Below are 24,388 nucleotides of genomic sequence, written 5' to 3'. Positions count from 1 at the left end.
AGTTTGTGTTACACTTAAAGCATAGGTGTGTGCCCTTGAAACTTTACAAGTAATCCTGGTACGTGCCTATTTGGATCTACCTGACATTACCTGTTTAACATTTTGAGTTTTCATTTAATTTACTTATACAATATAGCATCAGCATGCTATGTACAAATAGCATCCTATTTTTATATAATTGTGCCATTTGCAGCCCCTGATACTGGTGTATCATATAGTCTTCGGGATACACAACTCCTCAGCGACTTACAGAAGAGGTATCTTGTTTGAGCTCATTTTGGTGGCCTCAGCAAACGGGATAAAGGTACATAGTAATTATTTGGACATGGTACTGCAGAAGATAACGAGGTTCTGTGTAAAAATAAAACAACAATATCGAAAATTATTATATTTATTATGAACAGTGTCTATTCTCGCTAATATTTTAAGAGAGCTCACTGCTAGCTTAACAATAAAATTACGTAATAATTTTATAGACGTTTTCCAAGTCAGCTTTTATAGCGATCAACTAAAACTTCCGTGAACGACGAACATGCGCGAAGTCCTGAACAAATAACATTATATTACAATAAGTTACAAACTTTTGGAGGCGGTAACCTTGTGTGTGTACAGATTATTTGTCAAAACATGCACAAAACTGTAGAACACAATCCAACAATGGTTTCACAATTATTGGTTATTAACTATTAATATAATTTCACTTGATATTTCAATGATCATAAAAACAATGGTCTTTTACTAGATCTATCCAAGACTTTAGGTTTGTACCTAATGACTTAACTTTTTTAATGTTTCTGAGAGTGTTGCAAGTTTCACACAGAATATTACACCTGTTGCACCAGATTACGTATCTATAGAGTATTGATCGATTTACTAGCACTTTTTTCTGACTATAATCTAGAAAATAGCAAGTGAAATCACATTATACAGTAAAAACACATATTGTATCAACATAATTTTCAGAACACAAGTGCACCGACGTTACCGAAGAACGTTACCACAAACTTATATCAAACATTGCTCTCTACGCGTGCCACACATTTCCTAACACGGCCCGAATTCGTTTACCCAACAGCATTGACATACTGACACACTGCGTCACAAACTTCTGACATAGTGCGTCACAAACTTCTGACATAATACGTCACAAACTTCTGACACAGTACGTCACTAAGTTATGACATAAGCGTCACAAAGTACTGACGTACTGCATCATAAAATACTTCTGATATACCGCATCATACAAGTTATACCACACTGTGTCACAGGAGTACTGACTCTCTACGTAATACACTTCTGACACACTGCCTCACAAAAGTTCACACTCAACGAGTTACAAAGTAATTTTCAGACTGTGCCACCAAATTTCTGAATGTTCTGGCACTACCTCACAAAATTAGTCAGTGGGTGATATTAGGGCAGATTTAAGTTTTGATACAATACATCACGCAAAAGTTCTGACGCACTGCGTCATACAGTGTGTCATTCAAGTTCTGACTCTGACATACTGCGTCACAAAAGTTCTGACACATGAACAATACATCTACTCAAGGTGCAACTTTTACAACGCGTCAAACTTTAGTTTTCTCTGTCCATAGATCAAACCAACTGATGATGCCTCGTAGCACTTTCTAATTAGCAAAATATTAGCATTTATTTTAGGTTGTTATGTTACCTCGTCCTTATACGTTTGTACGCAGTTTGGACAGAAAACTGATGTTAGTTACAATTTCACACATGAAAATGCCACGTAGGAACATCAAAGGGGCTTAACCTATCCCTTTAGTGCTGTGACAACCACACTATCAAACACCTTGTACATCAACTCTGTGACATCATATTCCCAAACAATTACATAATAAATGCACATACATAAACAACACTCATTTTATAGACCATTGCATAGTCCCAAATTCAATCTAATCTAGCTTCAAACTTTCACGGCGCTACCAAACGTACACTTTCGATCGAGAGCTCCCAGCACCTCAGATAGATAAAATTATACAGGCCCTCTATTCCAATCACGAATAATTTGACACTACACCAGTGTTACAATCGAATACCTTAAATACTAAAGCAAAAAAATACAGTAAGAAATAAATACGATACGAAAATAATACTTTACAAGTTTCGACGTTACACATTATAAGTATATTGCAAATGCTGACCATATAATTAAGTCTATAAACTAATTTTAAACAGTATTCAGGTAAATGTTAACAATTTTACGAATATTTTTTTTATTATTATGAACTAAGTATGTAGAGTAACAACGAAATTCGTGCAGGCACTATTCTCACTGTGTTTCTAATAACAGATATAGACGAATAAAACCCTGCTCATATCTCCTGACATTACCAGTTCAAATGGTGATGGAATGTAAATTAATACATAGATATTTCCCATTTGCTTCTCAAAGACTCAGTACTGGACTGGAACCATCACATTTAATGAGTATTCCACTAAATATGTACGGTAGTGATAACATCTTCCAATTCTTAACATCTAAAGACATGAACAGAGCTTTTAAGAAGTTGCCACGTTAGAAATTCTGTAATCAACGTTGTTAATCGAGTCCACTTCTAAAAAAGCACCTTCGTACTAAGAGAATAGCATACATATTAGCAAAACAGCTATTTCAAACGTAACAACTTCTTATATAAACGACTTGTTTAATTTATCGAACGATAGTGAAACTTGACCGACTAAATATTTTAATATTAATTTCTTAGATTTAAAACAATTCCTGATTCCTTATTAACTTACATACAGATAATTTCGATGGGTGAGTTTTACTATATTTTTGTTCTATACGACAGCTATACTATAATTGCGATCTTAGCTAAACAGTAGTTATTGAATATAGAGGTACACACAAATAATTAATTTTAACGTATTTATGTTTCTCTAGCTAACACATGAACTAATGGTAAATATATTTAAATCGCTTTCCATTCAATAGGGGTAAAAAAATAACTTTATTTATTTCTCTTCAAACTGAACGTTTATCTATAGGAAGATTCTAGTGGATTATTACATCATTTGGAATAATTTATTTTATATGTTTTTATCAGAATTAGCAGTATTGAGCACCTTAGGTTTACATAAAAGGGTAAGTTATTGCAGATATTCCTGAACAAGGGTATATAGTAAGTAATTATCGAAAATGTATTACTATTCTCTACTACCCGCGTAACTATTGACTCTCGATGGAATGGCCATGTTGTAGTGACAGCTATTTATTACAATGTTTCGGAACATGTACCAGAAGCAAGCTTAAGCTTCAAAACTTTCGGTAGACATGCGAGTATCTCAATCCTTTACAGTACTAGGTAATTAATGTACAAATGATATCATACTACCGTAATTATATCGAATTATTCCATAACAAACAGCTGTTACTTACCCACCCTTACTACGCGTCATGTATTCCACATACACATTAATAAATTTACTTAATTTCCCTTGCGACTAAAACGTCTACTCTAACCGCCATAATTAACGCTCTAACTGCACAATATTCACATCAAATATATTTAAAATAATGACTTTCTTTATATTTCAATACAGCTATTCATTAACCTATGGAAATAAATTAGAATTTACTAAACGTCGACGTGCTAAATCATTTAATTCTCAAATAAAACAAAATGTTCATGTTCTTATGTACCGAATAAATTGCTTCCAGTCTAGAAAATAATTGGACGGACATCTAATTTGAGGTTTCCAATTTTCACGCACCAAAAACAATTAAAATATTATAATAGAACTGAGCACGAAGTGTAATTAATGCGTATATATAGGTACCTCCTCCGGGCATTGAGTAACATTTATTCATTCACGTTCTAAAAGTTTAGCAGTAAACAAATACGAAGATATGAGTAATTTGCGTTAAAAAATAAAAAGTATGGAGTCAACCCACCACGCAACAAGAATGTAGGTACAAGGCAGCATGTACAACAATTTATATTCGCTGTCTATTGTCTTAAATATTTCTATCAAAATAAATCTTAAGCAAATAATGCCGATTCTATGCTAAAATACCGCGCATTAAAAAAATATTCAAGAATTATAAAATACAAAATACGTAAGTGACTAATAAAAGGAATAATCGTAAATATATAAAATGGCACAAGATTTGTTGATCCTTAATTTGGACGCCTATTACCAATTGCATTGAAATATCATGAGAATCGTAATTCTTTTTCTAACTACATAATGAGTGCCAGATAATATCGTTTATCACAGGATACCCAAGATCTGATCAAGATAAAGAACTGTCTTATCCAAACTTATCATTTGAGAACCAAAAAAATATTAAAATCTTGAGATTCTTCTCTGAATATTTCCTGACAAGGAGAATAGCTAAACGATTCTAGTTCGACATAACCTAAGTAACTGTCCATGGAAGATCCTTAATATCAGTTATTGCGTATAAATATATTAATATTCAAGTAGAAGTATGGAATAAATAAGGTAATAATGTACCTATACAAGGCTGGCGCGAACACGTCTTTATAATAAAAATGTTATTGCATGTGCAGATTTTCATTTCAATTTACTTATTAGCATAAACACACCAAAAATGTAATAGTACACGAAATCTGCGCAAGCCTTACATGAACATTAAAAATAACTTAAACTAAATTAAAATACAGATGTAATCTAAGTATTAATCATAAACTAAATTATTGAGAACATGTAAATTTTAAAACATGTAACGTGTTTTATCGAAAGCGTGTACGTTAATCCTAATATACATCACATATATGTATATTGACCGAAAACTTTGTATATTACACGGACATAATTCACCTTACGACTAACAATTTAACTGACATTATTGCGTTTCTCACTGTAGGTTAGTATTTGAATGGAATTTTATATCTATCGTATTCTTACATCTGTCTATAATACACCTAAAGTTTTAGATTATGGGGTTTTAAAAGGAAAGTATGAAGAGACATAGTACGAAATATTTACATCTAAAAGACCAGTCCTAGCTTTGGGGACCTTTAAACAAGAAGACATCCAATTAGAGTATAGCAATTATAATTATAAGAGTTGAAATCAAGTGTCATTAACTATATCTGATCTAGCGAACATTGGCTACAAACGACACTTAGGATATTCAAGTATGTATAATTAGTGGGACCATAACATTCAAGAGGCCTAAGCCGACTCAATCTATGTAATTTTCACTAACATCTTTTGAACCACTCAAGAATAGCTTACACAATCTAAATATCTCCAATCTATGATCTCATTTTCAAAAATACTTGTACATATAACATTTATATGGCGGTATACATTATGTATACACTATTTGTATTAATATAATATATTATTTTAAACTTGCACAACATGGCTATTGAAAACGTGTTAACAGGCTTATTCGAACAATATAAAAATGCTTACTAAGTATAAGTACATAAAGGCAGCAGCATATACTTGTATGAAAGAACAATGTAATATCTATATGGCTTGTCAAAATATATAACTCTTCTGTGGTGAGAACGTGTTAACGTATGGCTTGTATGTATTGTCAACGTTTATTGTTATGTGCTCGAAAACTACTACAAGCTAAAGCGTGACAGCTTAATATTGCTGTGATTTATTGCAATTTGTACAACATTCACGGGGAACCAACATTGAACACAATTATTTAAATACTAGGACTAAATACTGAGTGCGTTAGGTTATATTCCTAGTGTTTGTTATAGGCATCTGTTATTGCTTTTGTCTTCTCTCTTATATGAATATTTATATATTTTCTTTCTTTAGGACTATTTGTGGCTCAAGCTACACTATCATATAATTAACAAGAAACAGAGCCAATTATTGTCTTATGGATTCTGCTTGAATAAACTGTAGTTTGCTATCAACTTCCCTAACCTAAAACTTTAAGTCGAAGTAATCTACACTATCAGTTATACTCAAATTAAAATGCGAAGATACTGCAGTAGTTAAGCAAGATAATACACTAGCAAATATGTTATTGCTTCTGTCTTTTAATAATAATTAAATAAACATAATCCCTAAAATGGAACCCTACTTTGTACAACAGTTTGTGTTAAATAATAGCGAGAATTACTGACTTCGAGAGACGAATAAAATATAATTACAGTTTGTAAACTGGCCATTACGTGAAAAATAGAAGTAAAATAAGAAATTGAAATTCAATTTAAGATCCGTACATTTCGGTATGAGATTCAATGAACCGAGGTGTGATATTATTCCCTGCGTCAACAACCGGCGTGAGGAGTTCTTCAGATTCAGATGGCACTTGGATACGAATTCTATTGTCCGAGGGCAAGTTGGTGGAGCCGTTGCTGTAGAAGCCGAGAGAGACGGGTTTGTGGTGTTCCTCGTTGTTATAGGCTTTGTACTTGGAGGGGCTGATGGGGTGCAGGTGCGGGCTGCCGGCGCGAGGGTTGTACGTCACGTGGATGCGCACCACGTCGTCGGACATGGGCGACACGGACGGCGGGTGCGGCGTCGCGCGCGGGGTCGAGTGCGCCGTCGACGGAGCCCGCTGTATACTCAACCCGCAAATGCCCGAACTGAAATGTTATATTCACAATCCTAAGTATGGTCACTACTAATACAATTGCTGTTAAACATTACTAAAACAGAAAACATTTAATTTAAATACCATATATGTGCGAACTAAATGCAATTCATAGCATAGCCTATCTCAATATATTATGTATTGTAACATATTTACAACTAAACGCTTGACTACAGCGCCAGCGGCTCTGTAATCAAGCTAAGCAGAAATACAAGAGATCATAGAATAGTTTTTAGCTTTAAAACCGATACGACCAACTAGAAAACTTAGAACATCTTTCAGCCGCAACAGACAACAAACCAAGCTTATATATTATGATCATTAATATTTCATGTAATGATTTGCTCTTGGAATGTATGAATGGCCAAAGCAAGCACTTTTACTAATATGCCTAAATATACAGACTAACATAGACATAGTAGAAAAAATTAAAAGTTACATAACATTTGTTTAGTTCCCGGAGTCACTGTCTGTGACTGCAGCCAATGAGCAATATATCTGTTGAGATTTTAAGATTATTAAAAACGGTTGGTCATAAATCATTTTGCTTAAAACATTAAAATTGCTGAACTGCATAGGTGCTTTATGTCTAACAGGCAAAACCACCGAAACATGTTTGGATAGGGTAGTGATTGAGGAGAGAACCAAAGAAATTGCACATACAGGAGGCTTAAACAAAAGTGTAATGAGTGCATTCTACATCTACAAAACATCTCACCCATCTGACCCAGTGGCATCGTCGCTGACGTTGGAGTGCGTGTCCAGCGAGTTGTCCATGGCGTGGGAGCGGCCGCTCGAGAACACGCTCAGGTCGGCCGTGCTCGTCACGCTCGTGTCGGCGAGCGAGCGCCGCGACCCGAGCGCTGACACCGAGTCGTCGCAGCGGATCCCACCCGCCACGCCGCTGTGCTCTGTGCAACAACACACCCGCCGTACAATAACATTACATCAACCAACGTGTAATACAGTCATACGCCGCTATTCGCGAAATGCTCAGCTTTCTGTCCCCTTTGTTTGCTAACCAGTCAGATCACCATCGATCGTGTATTCCCTTGTGTAACGTATGTCTCTCTGCCAAATCTTTCATTAGCCACACTAGCTTTATATGCATAGCACACAAAACAAAAAGCAACACTTCCATGCAAAATATTTTATACAATTCTTACCTTACTTATGGCACAACGTCAAGCAAATTCAATGTATGTAGGAACACAAAACGCACATGCAATATTTTCGAGCTTCAAATAATCTCTGCTCGTAGCTCAGTCAAATTAAATAATAAGTACAACACGAATGTTTCTTATTTATTCAATACATACATACATATTTACATCAAAATAAGGAAAAGGAAGGAACAACAATAATCAAAGTCTTCGTCTTCGCAATTTCTTATATCTCTCACTCTTTAGGAGGTAGCTGTACTTGAAAGACTGATTTTGTTGCACATGCACCGAAGTGAGGACAGGAGAATCTAGGTGAATGTTCATTGAAGCATGGGACGTACGAAGTGGAACACCGATTGGAGATTTATTATCTGAAGAAAAACGCTGAATTGTGTTATCTCGCTAGTGACAAAGTAAGCCCGGGCTTACATCTGCTATCTCGGTGGAGGAGCACTTGGTACTATACGCTTCAAAATATTTACTGTAGAAACAAGATAAGTTTCGCTATTTCGACTATCTAGGCTATTGGCATTCCGAAGAAACATTGTCACTGTGACCTAGTTACATTTTACGGGGGTCAAAACATGGTGAAAGCTAAAACATAAGGTAGTAAGTAGCGTGTCGATATGCGGCAGCCAAATTTAAAAGATGTTCTCTCCGAGGGAGAAAGCTTTGACAATGTGTACATTACGTCATTCAGCGTACCACAAAAAAAAATCGAAATGGTGTTTTTAATTCACTGTGAATTGCAAACTCTATAAAAGTATAAAATATTTTGCTACGTTAACTAATGATATAATTTATTGATCATCGAAAGTTAACGTTTAAACAAATTACATCACCATTTAGCGTCGATGGTATTGCGTTTGCTGCTTTATCTACTAACAATGTACTGAGGAAAAAATCATTTTAAACGTGATAATTAGAAAAACAACTAAAAGCGACATTGATAAGATATGTATAATGTGTGCTGTGTCTACGTAATGCACTGTATGTGATGTCTAATTTAAACGACTAAAACATACCATCCATTACAGTTTTATGTGTTTTGATTGTTTTTATAATTTATTGGCGTTCCTCATACCACCACGGGCGGCAATACTAAAAATAAAATTATATAGTTATGTTTCCTAGGGATATTCAATGCACTCGTATACGGCTTAATTTAGGTATTACTAAACTCCAATCATAAACTTACAATACCTTATCCATAGAGGAAAGTTGACCCGAAAACTATGACTCAGTTATTAATAAGGGAATAGCGAGCTCCCACGTTAGGGTCTGTTCATAGCAAATCGTTCAACTAAAATGCGCAGTTATTTTCAATAGTTTTATTAGTTAATTAAACGTTTTGTTCCCATGGGTTAAAATTTAGGTCGTACTATGGAGGTTTCTCGATCTTAACTTAACACTAAGAGACAATTAAATAAGTTTACTAAGTTATCCAGTAATCGAATGAAAATATCATATGATAGGGGTGGGTTTATGTAACAACATTCACTATGAATGATATACAAATAGACAGACACTATCGAGCAGAGATTCGTTTGAAGCAGACGTCATAAAGGGGGCGGAAGTATTGAAATTCAGAAATCAGAATTGAAGACACGAAAATTGTTGCATCAAGTGCGTTTTGGGCAGAAACGCAAGCCCAGATGTTAAGTGCTATAATAGAATAAATGTTAATAAGTTTGTGAGTAGTATTAAACAGATTACGTAGTGGGCGTAGCGTTATCTTATGAGAAATAGCACAAACAATGCAGGAAGCCGGGAATAGGACTTAAGATCTGAGGAGTTAGTAGCCTTATTCTATAGAAATATTCTTTAATGCGAATGGAATCATTGTAAGGGATTCAGTTCAAGGATAAAAGACGAACACTCCTCAAATCTTAAGTAATGCCATGTTAAATGCATGTCGTTTTAATCGTGTTAATCATGACATAAACCCACCTCCATACCACCAATTAACATGCTAGTGCACAAGTTCAAATAACGTCTAAATCTAAAACAAAATATGGGTAATGGCTGCAATGCCATCATTGTTGATAGACTTCAAGTGAAATACATACAAAACTGCAAGCCAGTGCAGTGTCAAACTCGTCTGCGGACACTTGTAAAAGTAGTCATCATTGAACCAAACATTATGACGAAAAATTGAATAAAACATTAACCGAACTCAATATAGCTGGAGTTGGACATCGTGAAGTAATGACGAGTCCCACACGCACGACAGCAGTTGATGCAATAAGGATTTATAAGACATGACATAACAGAAAAACTAAAAAATATAAAAATAATTCGTGTCTAAAGATCTAACGGTCTCAAAACATGGCAAACTAAATGTATTCGAAACTGCATTAAAACAATGATAGGTGAAGCAAAAAAAAACGAATACTACAGAATGTATAAATAAGTAAATTAAATCATAAAAATGTGGCTTCTACAATATACGTCAAACTTTTTGGCTAATGTCTTCCAACTTACTATTACAAATCAGTTACACTACAAATTACTACATAATAATAGGACACTCCCACAGGACAATATAATATAAGTACCTTGCCTTCACAAATACTTATCACATTCTTCAAAAAGAGCGATGGACTAAATAATAGATAGTTTCGTTACTAATTTAGGTAAAAATCAAACTTTGAAGGATTCCATTACTAAATAAAAAAAATGGTACACTATAACATTTGTTGTCTGTCTCTTGTTTCACCTATACTTGCCATAAGCTCACAGAACACGCAATTATTGAATATAATTATGTTTCATAATTTAATTGAAAAATAATCTCAACAACTTCAAGTCTAATAATTAAAATTATATAATTTAATAGAATTATACCCTACTTGTGTAACAAAGTAGCAATTATTTATCCATTGCCCTTTCACTGTGTTTGCCAGTATAAGGGTCACTAAACTCCTATCGGAAATAAATTAAAAAGTTAATCTAAAATCATAAAATTAAATTAGGACATACGCTACATTACTTTTCATTCCTGATTCATCGAACATTTTTGCTTGAGAAACATAAAAGAACCAAGTCAACCAGTACATGGTCGCTTTTACTTTGGAATAAAACAACTAGGGCAGTTTAAACACATAAGGTGACAAGTTTAATAATAATACTAAAAAGTTTAACTGAACCGTTTACATTACAACTCTGTTTGCGAAATGTGCGGTTCTTATCAAATATGATGATTCAGTTACAACTCGCGTATCTGTCAGTCTTCACCACCTACCTACGTTGTGTATTCATGATTACGATTAGGGTATATTTTAAATAATTTGTACTTATTAGGTCAAAATACTACATCATGATTTACCGAAAAAATCTAAGAGTAGTAGCTCTAACCTAAATCTATTTCAAATACATACTTGCTAATGTAAGAAGCATTTTGTCGGCCTGTCTAAGTCAGGATACCAGACTTCTATGGAGAGACACCAGAGAGCCGGTATCGAACCGACCACGGCAGTGTGACTATACTACAGTTTGTGACATGAGATGCGGCATCCACGTTGCCGGCATTTCGAGACTTTCCGACAAAAATGCCATTGTAATCTTACTCTACTGGCAAATTTGACTAAATAAAAATATTTTTTCTTAAACTATTTTGCCTTTTGCCGTGTATACAGATATCGGACAGTCGCGGTTAACGACATTTCTGAATTGTGCAAAATCAGTTAAGAACATGCATGGATTTAACAGTAATATAACGTGAATATCATGCAAATGTGTTTAACGACAGGCATCCAGATGCATGCCAAAAATTTACAGCTACCGTCCAGTACATCTAAAGATGATCTAATTCAAGAACTCTCGATGAAAGCGAATGAAACAACGAATATCAATTTAACTAGCCCAAAATGCTATTTTACACTTGCCGCTCTTATATTGGCACATGTTGTTATATACAGTTTGTGGCCGAAAAGTAACGTTACAAGATAACATCTTAACATCTCAATTATTCATGAATGCACTTCAACAAAGTGTGCCAATGTAAATGAGCAAGTTTTATAAATGCGTAAAGTGGTCGGAGCCAAGGCTCTCGTCGGAGGTGGTACGCGAAGTGGGTAGAGATGCTTCCAAATTACCTGACACTGTGTCACTCTGTGAGACTCGAAGCTCCTGCAATTCTATTGCAGCCTTTTCGCGTCTGTAACAACGGAGAACACATTAAAAAAACACTTCTAGTTAAACATTACATTTTAATGTGGCTTTGGTGGGATATTTATTTTATGTATGTAATGTAGTAGTGGTGAAATTAAATGCCTAAAAAAATTAAATTAAAAATTTAAAAAACCCCCGACACTAAAACTTAATATCCCTTTAAAAAGTAAAAAATAATAAAAGAAACTTAATCTTAAAGTACCTAAGAATGTACTAATAATTCTAAAAAAAATACGTCGCGTTGGGGGACCGCTCCTAATTATTTCTTAATTATCTACGATTTGTTCATAAGTACAGTACGGTGTGCAGTCCGTATTCATGCGGTCCCCCAACGAGACGTATATTTTTTAGAATTATTAGTACATTCTTAGGTACTTTAAGATTAAGTTTCTTTTATTATTTTTTACTTTTTAAAGGGATATTAAGTTTTAGTGTCGGGGGTTTTTTAAATTTTTAATTTAATTTTTTATTTTATACTTTTTATAGGTAGATTAGGTTAAGTTAGGCTTAGTATATTACATATACTTACTACTCAAGCTTGTTCGCTTAAATTTTTTTTTTACTTATTAATTACTAGTTTTGTTTCTATAAGTAGGCGAAAGATTACATTGGTGCCAGATTTTTTGTTCATAATAAAACGTTAAATTAAAAATTTTTGTTATTAAATTTTTAATTTATTATTTATTTATTTTTTATTTTTTTATTTTTTTTAATACGAAAAAATAATATATTTCAATATATATTCTTTGAGTGCGGTTTAATTTGAGACCCCATCCCAGTATATTTGCAGACCTTCGGTTAATCTCCCGCTTACGTTACTTTCACCGCCCATAACTTTAAAACGGCTCAACCGATTTTCATCAAACATGTCTAAGAACACTTGCACATAAGTCCCCTTTCATACGAAAAAAACTAAATTGAAATCACTGCATCCGTTCGGGAGTTATGATGCCACAGACAGACAGACAGACAGACAGACAGACAGACAGACAGACACGTCAAACTTATAACACCCCTCTTTTTGCGTCGGGGGTTAAAAAACCTCTTCACCACATACTAATAAACTCACGCCTTTGCCCCATGGTGATAAGCACTCTTCTGTAACAGTACTAGGTAATAGAAATAGAAATTTCCCTTACCTCAATATCACAGTAGCTCTAGCCTGTTTCTCAGTCTCTGAAAAATTCTCTGCCCGTTGTCCAATCTTCGATTTTTTGTCGGGCTCCACAAATAAACCAAGCTGTCGTTTAGGCAGCTCGTTGGGCGGCGGCGGGCCTGGATAGTCGAGCTTCGCTCGTTTCAACTCTTCCATTGATCGCTCCAAGTGATAGATTACAATATCATCTTCAAACCCAAAGTCTTTATGTAGCTTAACCTAAAAATTTAATACCTCATTCACTTACAACATACAATCTTGTATTAATATCCGACGTGGATATTAATACAAGATTGTAAATAATAACATATAGTTTGCATAGAAAAGCAGCACACCTGAATATAATTTACAATAAGATCCATATCATTTAACTTCATGATTGCTTTTTTATGAAGCTTGAGTATTGTGTAAGCCATTGCAGTGACCACTCTCTCTCCATCCAAGAGATAAATATCCCAAACCCTGAGACATAAGCTAAATGGCACTCTCTCCACGAAGCAAACAAAGAACCATTTCAGGGAATACAGGATGGCATCCAAGCCAAACTTGTCAAAATGATGTTTCAATTTTGGCATAAATTTTGTGAGTATTTTATCATGATGTTCCAGAAATCTTGTTAACTTCGGAAATCCTTCTATGTACAGTCCATGCATGGCATACTTCTTATCTGAGAGGAGCACAGCCAATGCCCAGAATGCATCTTCTTCATCCATATACATGAGCAGCACCCCCGCCAGACCAGACATTCCTTGACAGTAACCTACTTCTGAGTTATACATGCTATAAGCACAAAGAACATTGAATAATGAGCATTGTTTTTCTGAATATCGTTCTCTATAAAACTGATGTTCCCGGAACTGTCTGTTTACATCTGAATCTATTTGCCTTACATCTGTCGACCACAGCTTAGCTAGTTTTAACATTTCTTGGAACTTCCCAGGATTAGCAGACTTAATTTTGTTAACATCCATCAACTTGCACCATACTTTTATTCGAAGTGAATTTGGAATGCCTTTGTATATTCTTCTATGGAGTTTTTCTTTGGTGGCTGGTGAGTCCCAATTAGTAAGCATTTTGACCCATTTTTTCTCCCTCTCCACTTCAATGTTGACCTTCTGGGGCCCTGTTTTCTGAGGCAAGCGTTCATCATGTATGAATCCATATCTGTAAGTAAGAGCATCCTTGTATGATAATGAACAATATCAGAAACTAAGTCCATAATATGTATGAGATAACAATGTTAAATAAAATTACTGCTCAAGAAAAAGTAAATAAAAAGATCTGCTGTGCCATTTATCTTAATATAATTTTGCAGAGCAAGATTATCATATCATCATAAATAAAATTCGCAGTCATAGGAAACATATATCTTTTGTGAAATAAAAACATTCCTCAATCACAAATTAATAATGCATTGATAACTACTTAAAATATACTAGTATTAATAAAGAAGTACTTTCTATTTCTTATCTATTTAATAATATATTTAGAATCAAGTCATTAGCAACTTAGTATGTTAAACATAAAGAAAACAGTTTTTAAAAGATTTGAACTGTTATTGAAACACTATTTATTATTAACGCTGATATGAAGTTGTCACACTTTTCAGATCTTCAGTATTAACATGATTTATAATTTACAGTAAGTATTCTTAAAAATGGGGATGTTTTACGTTACTTATATTCAAGTATAGCTCTTGTTTAATATTCCAGATAGTTTTAATTTAACAATAGTATAATGTTTATACTTTTAAAAGACTTGCATTGTGTCCTCAGTGACAATTTGAAAAATAGTCTACCCAAAGTGTTAATTAGGATTAAACAGTTGAGATTTAAATAATTAAAAGTTAATTACAACCATAAGCACAGCCATATTAAAATTTAAGAGGAAAATGTTGAAAAAATTCTTAATAAGGAAGAAAGCTGCAGCACAATCAGTTATAAACATGATCCATTCAAGCAATAGAATCACATAATGCATTATTTTCCTCGTATGTGATGATAATTGTGGCAATTGTGTCATTGTTCCTAAGTACCTTAGTCTCTTGCCTAATGTTGGATCGCCAGCTACTGCCAAAAAGCATAGAAATTCTAACCATAAGTAAGGAAAAGGTTAAAATTGAAACCTCAGTATAACGGGTTTGAAACCATACAAAATACATTGGTTTGTTTTAAGAAAGTTATAATTTACCTCACAATTACAATAAAATATATACATTATCTCTTGCTTAGGTCTGCATTCCAGTTAACCAGTAAACACTATGTTAGACGGACCTAATAATGCTTACAACTAAATCAATATTTAACAATAATAAAACTCAATTTACTAAATTATAGCTCAGAATTGAACCAAAATCTGATAATTGTAATTAAGGCCAACTTTCATGTTGCACTCTTTAATCTTTCCAACAACAAGATTTATTTACATAAACAAACATAGGTAATTATAATATTTGAATAAAATGATAGAAAGTATGATTTGATTTTAGATTTGCATTTTTTTCCTAATAATAGATGTACATAGCTACCACCATATAGAATGTAAATATGAATTGCTAGCAATAAAATAAAACCTACTTAAAACTGAACCCTTTGCAAGGAAATTAATTATTCAATTGAATAACATTGATTCATAACAATTTGCCAGAATCAAACCAAGTTATGTGTGGCCAGTAGGCCATCTAACATGGCAATTTTTACATACAACACTTATTATATTCTGATGTATAATGCTATTTATGTGATACAATCAGTAGCTTGACATATGTTCCACTACTAATTATAGTACAAGGACATAAATAACAATATTTATGTGATTCTCACAAAATAAATGGCACTCACACAATCTGTATTAGTTTAACAATCTTCAATATTAATTGAAAGAATTAAAGAACATGAATTGGTTTACACAATTTACATTAAAACAAAGAAATATTAAAAGCATAGCTAAACAAAGAATTAACTTAATGAGATTGCATCTGGCTAATTAGAATTCAATAAAATACAGCTCTACTGACAAGCAAAGGCCATTCAATAAGTGATTGGGTAAACATTAAGTCATCAAACAATATACAAATTCGCGAGACTTGGTAAAATAAAGGCATACCGATCGGTTTTGTGATAATCCTCGAACTCTGGATCCTCCCAGGGGTCTATTTGTCCGATGAGGTTCTCTCGACCCCTCTCGTATCGCTGGAAGATACGCTCCCGCTCCTCGGAAGCCCGTGCCAACAGTGCCTCCTCATTCATAACACAGCCTGGTCGTACCACATACCGAAACACCTACACGACGTACGATCTTTTCACCGGACCGACCTACAAAATACTTTGCTCACTTATAAGTATGACTGACCCGTTTACAGGGCAGTCCTGGAAACGTAAACTACTATCGAAATCATCACGCCCATTTCAATTGAAAATTCTTGGACGCTTGATGATTTGACGTGCTGTCATGTCATAATTGCTACCAAAGACCCAAGTTATCGGCTGGAGACTAACACAATTCACAAGGAGAAAATAACACTATTAAGCAGCAAAATAAATCCAACCGTAGGTACATAACATAAGATTTGTTTAATTATAGGGGTTGTCTAATTTCAATTAGAGAAATACGCCCTCTTTTTTAATTACAACAGGAAAATTACGAAACGAAACTACTACTAACAGAGATTCCTACTCGTATAGTTTTTACTCTCTCTCTCTCTCTCTCTTTTCAATCCTTATCTACCACAAGTCAATGAAACAAAACCTAATGTGGAAGCAAAAACTAAACGTATCTCTTTTCATTACTCCATTACACGAAATGATATTTTTTATTTTTATTTTATTATTTAAATAGTTTTTAGGGCCTGAAATTCTTATTTACATTCAAATTACTAAGCAAAACAATAATCAGTTTATATTTTTGTACTATCTATTATATAAAAATAAGTCGGGTTTTCCTTCCTGACGCTATAACTCCAGAACGTACGAACCGATTTCAAGGGTTTTGCATTTGTTGGAAAGGTCTCGGGCTCCGTGAGGTTTATAGCAAAGAAAATTCAGGCAAAAATTAGGAGAAAAGCAATAAAACAGGGTAAATCATTGGTGGCGAAACGGAGTTCGCCGGGTTTGCTAGTAGTTTATATAATCTCAACAATTTTTATAATAAATTGACAATTATTTAGTCAGACATTTTATGTAACTATTATTATTTTACTATGAAGGTTGAATATAATTAAGAACATTATTAGATATGATTTTTACTTAAATAATTTTATTGACATTCAAAACTTTTGGTTAGAGAAACATTATGAGACAAAATCTTTAAAAAAGTTGCCAACCATCGTCATTCCAGGTCATAATCTATCTACCCCTGTTCCAAAATTAATTGATTTTTTTCAGGAGAAGGAAGATCATTTATTTGACAAAAAATTGAGGTATTTTTTCGAGTTTAGTCAGTTTAGTTTAACAATAAAACTAATGATTAGTTGACAGACGTGTAGAATTCAAACAGGTAAATAAAAGTAATTCAAAACTTCTGTTATTCGTAAAATATTTAATTGTTTAATATAGACAAAATATCTTCATCTACCTACGTATTATCATTATTATGATCTAAGTAAATAAGTAGTTTTTTTTTGGTTAGGATTAAGTTTTCCGTCATTCTTCATCTTTATTGCCAACGTTATTTGAAACTTTTGTCATTGACATAATGTTCAAAACGGAATGCTTTAGATCTTGACTTGGAAATATTTTGTTTGTCCATAGACGTCACAGATAGACGTTAAGTTTGTAAGTACCTATCAGTTTAATAATCATTCGAAATTCGAATTGTAAATTAACAACGATTACATAAACAAGTGACTGTAGTATGATTTTGAGATTTTGAATAATCTCATTATTGGTGGTCGTTGGTGATAGCAGGCAGTGTTGATAGAGTCCACAGTTGACTGATAAGAATATAACCTAAAACATAACATTTCAATTTAAAAATGTTTAAAGTAAGTTTTTTATATAGAAATGTGATTCATATATTTAAATAAAATAAAATACTATATTAGAGTATTGTAAATATTTTGTCTAACTTCGCCTAATATATTTATAATCGTGCGATAAACCGATGCCGCCATGGTCGAATTGGGCGACTCGTTTATATTTATTTCAGAAATAATTTATCTAACAGAAATAGTGGCTATTACTTTGATATTTTATTGGTTCTATAAATGTTTCTACCCCGTATAGTTCGAGAATAAGTTTTTCCAGTAATTAATTTATGTAACCTTTGTACCATGTCTTAAAATTGTTTATTTGTATTAGGGTCTAGTTGGATTAGTGACTGGAGGAGCGTCCGGCCTTGGGCGTGCCACTGTCGAGCAGCTGCTCAAGCAAGGTGGAAGAGTAGTCATTTGCGACCTGCCTTCAAGTCCTGGACAGGAGACAGCGAAGCAGCTTAAAGAAAATGTTGCATTTGTGCCTGTTGATGTAAGTATCAGAGTCCAAAGGTCAAGGTAAATTACAATATGTAATACTTATTTACACAGATATAAGAAGTCCTTATTTTGGATAGTCCTACATTATATTTTTACTTTACTACATTATATCTTATAAAACCTTTTTCCAAATAGGTTACATCAGAAAAGGATGTTAAGAATGCACTACAAACCACCGTAGACAAGTTTGGGCGCTTGGATGTGGTTGTGAACTGTGCTGGTATAGCCACAGCATCTAGAATCTATAACTTCAAGAAAGAACAGCCATTTGATTTGAAATCTTTCCAGAAAACTATTGAGGTTTGTATAATTAATCTATTTACGTTTTATTTACTTAGAGTAGGAACAGTGGTTTTTAGTCAAAGTCTGACAATCTCTATCCGCTTAAACGAGGCAGCAGACGTCATTGGATGATTATTCCCCTTAAAAAAGGGTATGTCGCAGTATATTGTAACAATCTTACCATTTTAGTATGTATTTATGAAATATTCGCTCTATCATATCATTCTCATTTTATTAGTCTCATAGATAATAATAGAAATATTAAAGGGTAAATGTCACTATACTACTTTCAAATTCCAAATTATAATAAAATATATGAAGTTTAAAGGATACTTTAAGTATTAAAGTATTTTTTTTTCTTTAGTTATTAAAGTATTAAAATAATATTTTGTTATGTAAAGCAAAATGAGCTGTTTATCTCTGTTTTTAACAACATGATATTATCAAAATACATACATGGGTGTGCGTGAGATAACAAAGATATACTGTTGTTATGCCAATTTTTTAAATATACTAATAGCTGTTAGATACTCTTAAGTTGGTTTCACATGACATGACACATACAATGAGTAAGTAAATCATAAAAAGTATATTTTATGTTTAATGGTTTTAATGAGCTCTACTCTACAATCAAGCTCATACCCACAATGGATTTAGTCGTAGAAAAAGAAAGATTATATTGTATGATCATTAATTAAGAATGTGGACCAAATATCAGATTGGTCTGTCGTCAGAATGGAGTTAGTTATATTCTAAATACCGGATATGAGAGGAAATAGCAGATTTTATTTTTTCATAACTCTAATACATATTTGATTTTTACATGCAAATGAAAACCCACAATATTTTGCCTTTAAGACAATTTACCAAAGAAATATATTTATGTTACAGGTTAACTTAATAGGAACTTTCAATGTGATCCGGCTGTCCGCTGGTTTGATTGGCAAGAATGCTCCTGATGCTGATGGCCAGCGGGGAGTCATTGTCAACACTGCTAGTGTTGCTGCTTTCGATGGACAGGTAATCTATACAAACACTATTGTAATCTTACATTTTTTTATGTGTTTAAACTTTGGATTGCCTGTAACAGTTTTATTCAGTTTGTTCTGACCACAAAGATTTGTAAAAGGTGAATGAAAATAATGAATAACAAACAAAAAAAATTTTATTTATAGATTGGTCAAGCTGCTTACTCCGCATCAAAAGCAGGAGTAGTGGGCATGACTTTGCCCATTGCCAGAGACCTTGCAAAGCAGGGCATTCGAGTAGTCACCATTGCACCAGGTATGTATTATTTTGTTACTCATATGCCATATTATCAATTGAATAATATGCCTGCCATATTATTCAAGTAAAAACTATGACATGGTCAAATATTTTCTGTTTATGTAGATACATATTATTACTGTGCAAAGAAAATTTCCCAGTAGTACAATTTATAAACAGCGTATAACATTGCAATAACTGCAAGCTATTCTAAACGCGCGACATGTGGTGGTATGGCTTGAAACTAATTTTACTAGTTGAGTTCCTCAAGTTATAATACCATTGTGCTTTAACTGTAATAATTTAGTATGTCTCGCGAAAGTTATAACACAATTAACAATCATTGCGCTTTTGTTTAAAGGTTTGTTCCGAACACCAATGATGGAGCAGCTACCGGAACCGGCAATAAAGAGTCTTGAAGCCACCGTGCCATTCCCTCCTCGGCTGGGACACCCTCAGGAGTTTGCATTGCTGGTACAAAGCATCATACAGAATCCCATGCTCAATGGTGAAACCATCCGTCTTGACGGCTCACTTCGGATGCAGCCTTAGGTATTGTACAAAGAGACTTCATATGTAGATAAAGTATGGTACAATTATCCTGCGTTTACTTAGTTATATCTAAGTATATATTACTATTATTGTATTTTATACATTTGGTATATAAATAAATTTATTTTACAAGTTAAATATGAGTATTATTTAGAAATATCTTACTTAGTAATAAGTTTTATTTGGTAGTATAGTGTAGTTATTATAAATATATTATGTAAACAAGGCGTTAAGCAGGAAATATTGTTTATTTATTTACCTAATTATTAATACATAATTAGAATCAGTAGTGTCATTCTAGTTAAAATACCAAAATGTATGAGACAAGTATGGTAAAAAACTTTTAGTAACCTCTCTGAGTAAGTATATTAAAGGTAAAGTATATTATATTAGGTAAAGTATATTAAAGGCTTATTTCAAAATGTCTATAAATATTGCTGTCAGCTGACAACTAACAATTATTTTATTTATCTGTTGGTTACAATATCAGAAACAAATTAGTTCAAAGTATTTTCTAAATATGTAGACAAAGGAAATACAATTAAAGCACTAAATATATTTCTAATAGCTGAACTAGTAAGTTGGATCATTTTATAAATTTTCTTATTATGACTTCATAAAAAAGAAAAATTAGATTTGGTATGAGGTAAAAGAGCCCTTAAAAAAGTATCTGTAAGTACCAAGTATTAAATAAGCATTTTACTAGATTAACGCGTTTAGCAACTAAATTATTAGCAAAGTAAACTTTACCTAAAAAACAAAATACGTACGGTACCAAAGTTGAATCATGTTGTCATTTAGTTCTGTATGAACAGTAGAGATGGCGCTTATCTTCAAGTTGTATTTGTTTTTACCCGACTGCGCCAGAAGGAGGGTTATGTTTTTCGAGAGTATGTATGTTTGTATAATTGTTTGGCACGCTCTGCAGCCTAAACGGCTTAAAGGATTTTGGCTTGAGAGGTGTCGTTGGATTCGTATTTAATGTGAACGTGACACTGGATATATCAAAATTATAAAAAATAAAATAGCGGATTTTTGGCGCCAAGTTCGAATATCGCTCACTCTCTAGCCTAAATGACTTGATGGATTTCAGCTTGATAGGGGTTGTTGGGACCCCTTCTAAATATAAAGACTTAGTGAGGGCACATACGGCTTGCTTTCTAGAATGGGTCCCGACTGCTTAAATTTTACGATGACTTTCTAGTTTTAAGGTTTCTCATTTTCATATTATGCAGAAACGCAGTCGGGTTTTTTAGTTTTTTAAATTACCTTATTTTTTAGTTAGAACTATTTCTTACGAACTTTGAGTTCTAATCCCGGATTCGGCAAACTATGTATTATGAATTTTCGAAATCAATCCTCTGCTGTAGTATGGAGTCAGAAATGGAGATCGCCAAATGGGGAATTAGGTCGAACCTTATTATATTACTTGGGACCCTTTTTACAGCAGTCGAAAAGTGTTACAATAACATATACAGGGTGTCCCTGAAATCGACGTCCAACAGGCACCAGATCATCAGCAAGGTTCCAACTGTTATCAGAAAAATATAAAAAAAATTCTAAGTCCTACAGTTTTTAAATTACAGTGACTTATGTGTTATCCACAAAAAAGTACACCCTGTGCCAGTCTTTTGACTCTTGTTTCTACAAATCTTTATTTTTTCGTCTGCAGTCTTCCTTACATTATCCTGAATAGTGCTCCAGTAATATGAAATCATAAATTCTTAGCCAACTGCTTTAGATTGGAAAGCATTGTTAGTTTTAGAGGAACCAAATACTCTGAATAAAATTTTCACCTTACTTTAAGTGACTGTACTGAATAAATTATGTATGGCGCTAGTAGTGGCAAATTTCACCAAAGTTGGCGCATTTAATAAAGATTATAAAATGGTATAGCACTTTGCAAATTATTTCTTAAATTCGCCACAAAAAAAAAGATTTTTCAACGAAACTCCGTTTCGATGAATTTATTTGAACTTACTAATATTTCTTCTAGTGTACTCAAATCATACGTTATAACCTCGTATGCACTAGACAACACTTTGCACGCGATTTGTTATCATCATGTTGATAATCAGCGAGGATCTCTTGTCAAAAAATATTGTCTGTCTACTCATGATTTCGCTTGCAGCTTTCGTTGGCAATATTACTAGACTTACTAGAGGAACTGATGTTGTGTAACATGTTTCACTAAATAATATTGAATGATTGCAATATGATGTTCATAGTGCATCAAACACATTATCAAATGTGTAGTAAAATCAAAAGGAACGGACGCGGCAGATTCATGTTCACAGCATATCGACGCGGTAGTGGTATGGTGTACATGAGCCCATACGCACAATTACTCGTCATATCCTCACCAAAAAAAAAAGAAATAGGTGAATCCTCCGATTAAGTTACGTGTTCGTGCCTTGTGATCAAATACGGGATGAAGCATCAAATATTCTTTAGTTTGTCGAGAAAGATTTATTTGCACCGTTACAAGGAATTGCAGGTAAAGCAAAAAATTATTTAAAAAATAAATAATCAACACGGCGCAAAAAAACCAGTGCTCAGCTAAAATGCCGAAGCCCGGGTACGATGGCTCGAGATGCACAACACCAGTTCGTCTAGCGATAATATTGCCGACGAATGCTGCAAGCGAAATCACGGGTAAACAGACAATGTAGTTTGACAAGAGATCCTCGCTGATTTTCAACATGATGATAACAAATAGCGTGCAAAGTGTTGTCTAGTGTATACGAGGTTATAACGTATGATTATGTACACATTATGGCATGCAATAAAGTATTGAGTATTGAGTATTGAGTATTGATTTGAGTACACTAGAAGAATTTTTAGTAAGTTCAAATAAATTCATCGAAACGGAGTTTCGTTGAAAAATCTTTTTTTGTGTCGAATTTAAGAAATAATGTGCAAAGTGCTATACCATTTTATAATCCTTATTAAATGCGCCAACTTTGGTGAAATTTGCCACTACTAGCGCCATACATAATTTATTCAGTACAGTCACTTAAAGTAAGGTAAAAATTTTATTCAGAGTATTTGGTTCCTCTAAAACTAACAATGCTTTCCAATCTAAAGCAGTTGGCTAAGAATTTATGATTCCATATTACTGGAGCACTATTCAGGATAATGTAAGGAAGACTGCAGACGAAAAAATTAAGATTTGTAGCAACAACAGTCAAAAGACTGGCACAGGGTGTACTTTTTCGAGGATAACACATAAGTCACTGTAATTTAAAAACGTAGGACTTAGAATTTTTTTATATTTTTCTGATAACAGTTGGAACCTTGCCGATCATCTGGTGCCTGTTGGACGTCGACTTCAGGGACACCCTGTATGATTTACTCCTCATTTGCATAGCTACCTGTTTACACCAGTCGAAGAGTGTCACATTAAGTATGATTTCCTCCTGACTTGCTATATATAGCTACAAACAAGAGCTACAGCTCTATTTACCTTCAAGAAACAAAAGGCGATATGTTTTGTATCTATGTTCCTTCCACGCATTTACCACATGCCTAATCTATGATTACTTATATTGTGAAATCAGTAGATACCGATTTTTGTGGGACAAATTATCAGGCTTATTTATAAAGATTTTGTAACGGAAATCTCACGGGAACGGGAACTACGCGTTAAAATCCCGGGAAGATTTATTTATGTACTATCAACACGTCTCATCTTGCCTAGGGCCGGAGAAGACTTAGGATGATTTGACCCCCTAAAAAAATCATCTACATGCCTA

The 24,388-nt window shown here is 33.6% G+C and overlaps 2 protein-coding genes across 4 annotated transcripts; one reads left to right on the top strand and one right to left on the bottom strand.

Moving 5' to 3' along the window:
- Positions 1 to 375: 375 nt before the first annotated feature.
- Positions 376 to 16,782, bottom strand: LOC118264852 (USP6 N-terminal-like protein). Of its 3 annotated transcripts, none has more exons than XM_035577524.2 (6): positions 16,169 to 16,782; positions 13,399 to 14,227; positions 13,047 to 13,276; positions 11,832 to 11,893; positions 7,290 to 7,482; positions 376 to 6,563 (listed from the first exon to the last, which is right to left on the bottom strand). In XM_035577524.2, the coding sequence occupies exons 1-6, from the start codon at positions 16,309 to 16,311 to the stop codon at positions 6,185 to 6,187; spliced, it is 1,836 nt and encodes a 611-aa protein (XP_035433417.1). In that variant the 5' UTR covers positions 16,312 to 16,782; the 3' UTR covers positions 376 to 6,184. The 3 variants fall into 3 exon arrangements, with proteins under 3 accessions (XP_035433417.1, XP_035433418.1, XP_035433408.1); XM_035577525.2 differs by having other exon boundaries at positions 7,299 to 7,482; positions 13,047 to 13,282; positions 16,169 to 16,781; XM_035577515.2 differs by having other exon boundaries at positions 13,047 to 13,282; positions 16,169 to 16,780.
- A 1,040-nt stretch (positions 16,783 to 17,822) lies between these two features.
- On the top strand, positions 17,823 to 20,771 carry LOC118264892 (3-hydroxyacyl-CoA dehydrogenase type-2). Its single transcript, XM_035577531.2, has 6 exons — positions 17,823 to 18,044; positions 18,361 to 18,525; positions 18,669 to 18,833; positions 19,707 to 19,835; positions 19,991 to 20,099; positions 20,443 to 20,771. The coding sequence occupies exons 1-6, from the start codon at positions 18,036 to 18,038 to the stop codon at positions 20,631 to 20,633; spliced, it is 768 nt and encodes a 255-aa protein (XP_035433424.1). The 5' UTR covers positions 17,823 to 18,035; the 3' UTR covers positions 20,634 to 20,771.
- The last annotated feature ends 3,617 nt before the right edge of the window (positions 20,772 to 24,388 follow it).

Source organism: Spodoptera frugiperda, chromosome 25 (assembly GCF_023101765.2).
Source record: "Spodoptera frugiperda isolate SF20-4 chromosome 25, AGI-APGP_CSIRO_Sfru_2.0, whole genome shotgun sequence".
Classification (NCBI taxonomy): Eukaryota; Metazoa; Arthropoda; class Insecta; order Lepidoptera; family Noctuidae; genus Spodoptera; species Spodoptera frugiperda.
The sequence above is the reverse complement of the archived record's forward strand: the minus strand, read 5'-3'. Positions and strand labels throughout refer to the sequence as shown.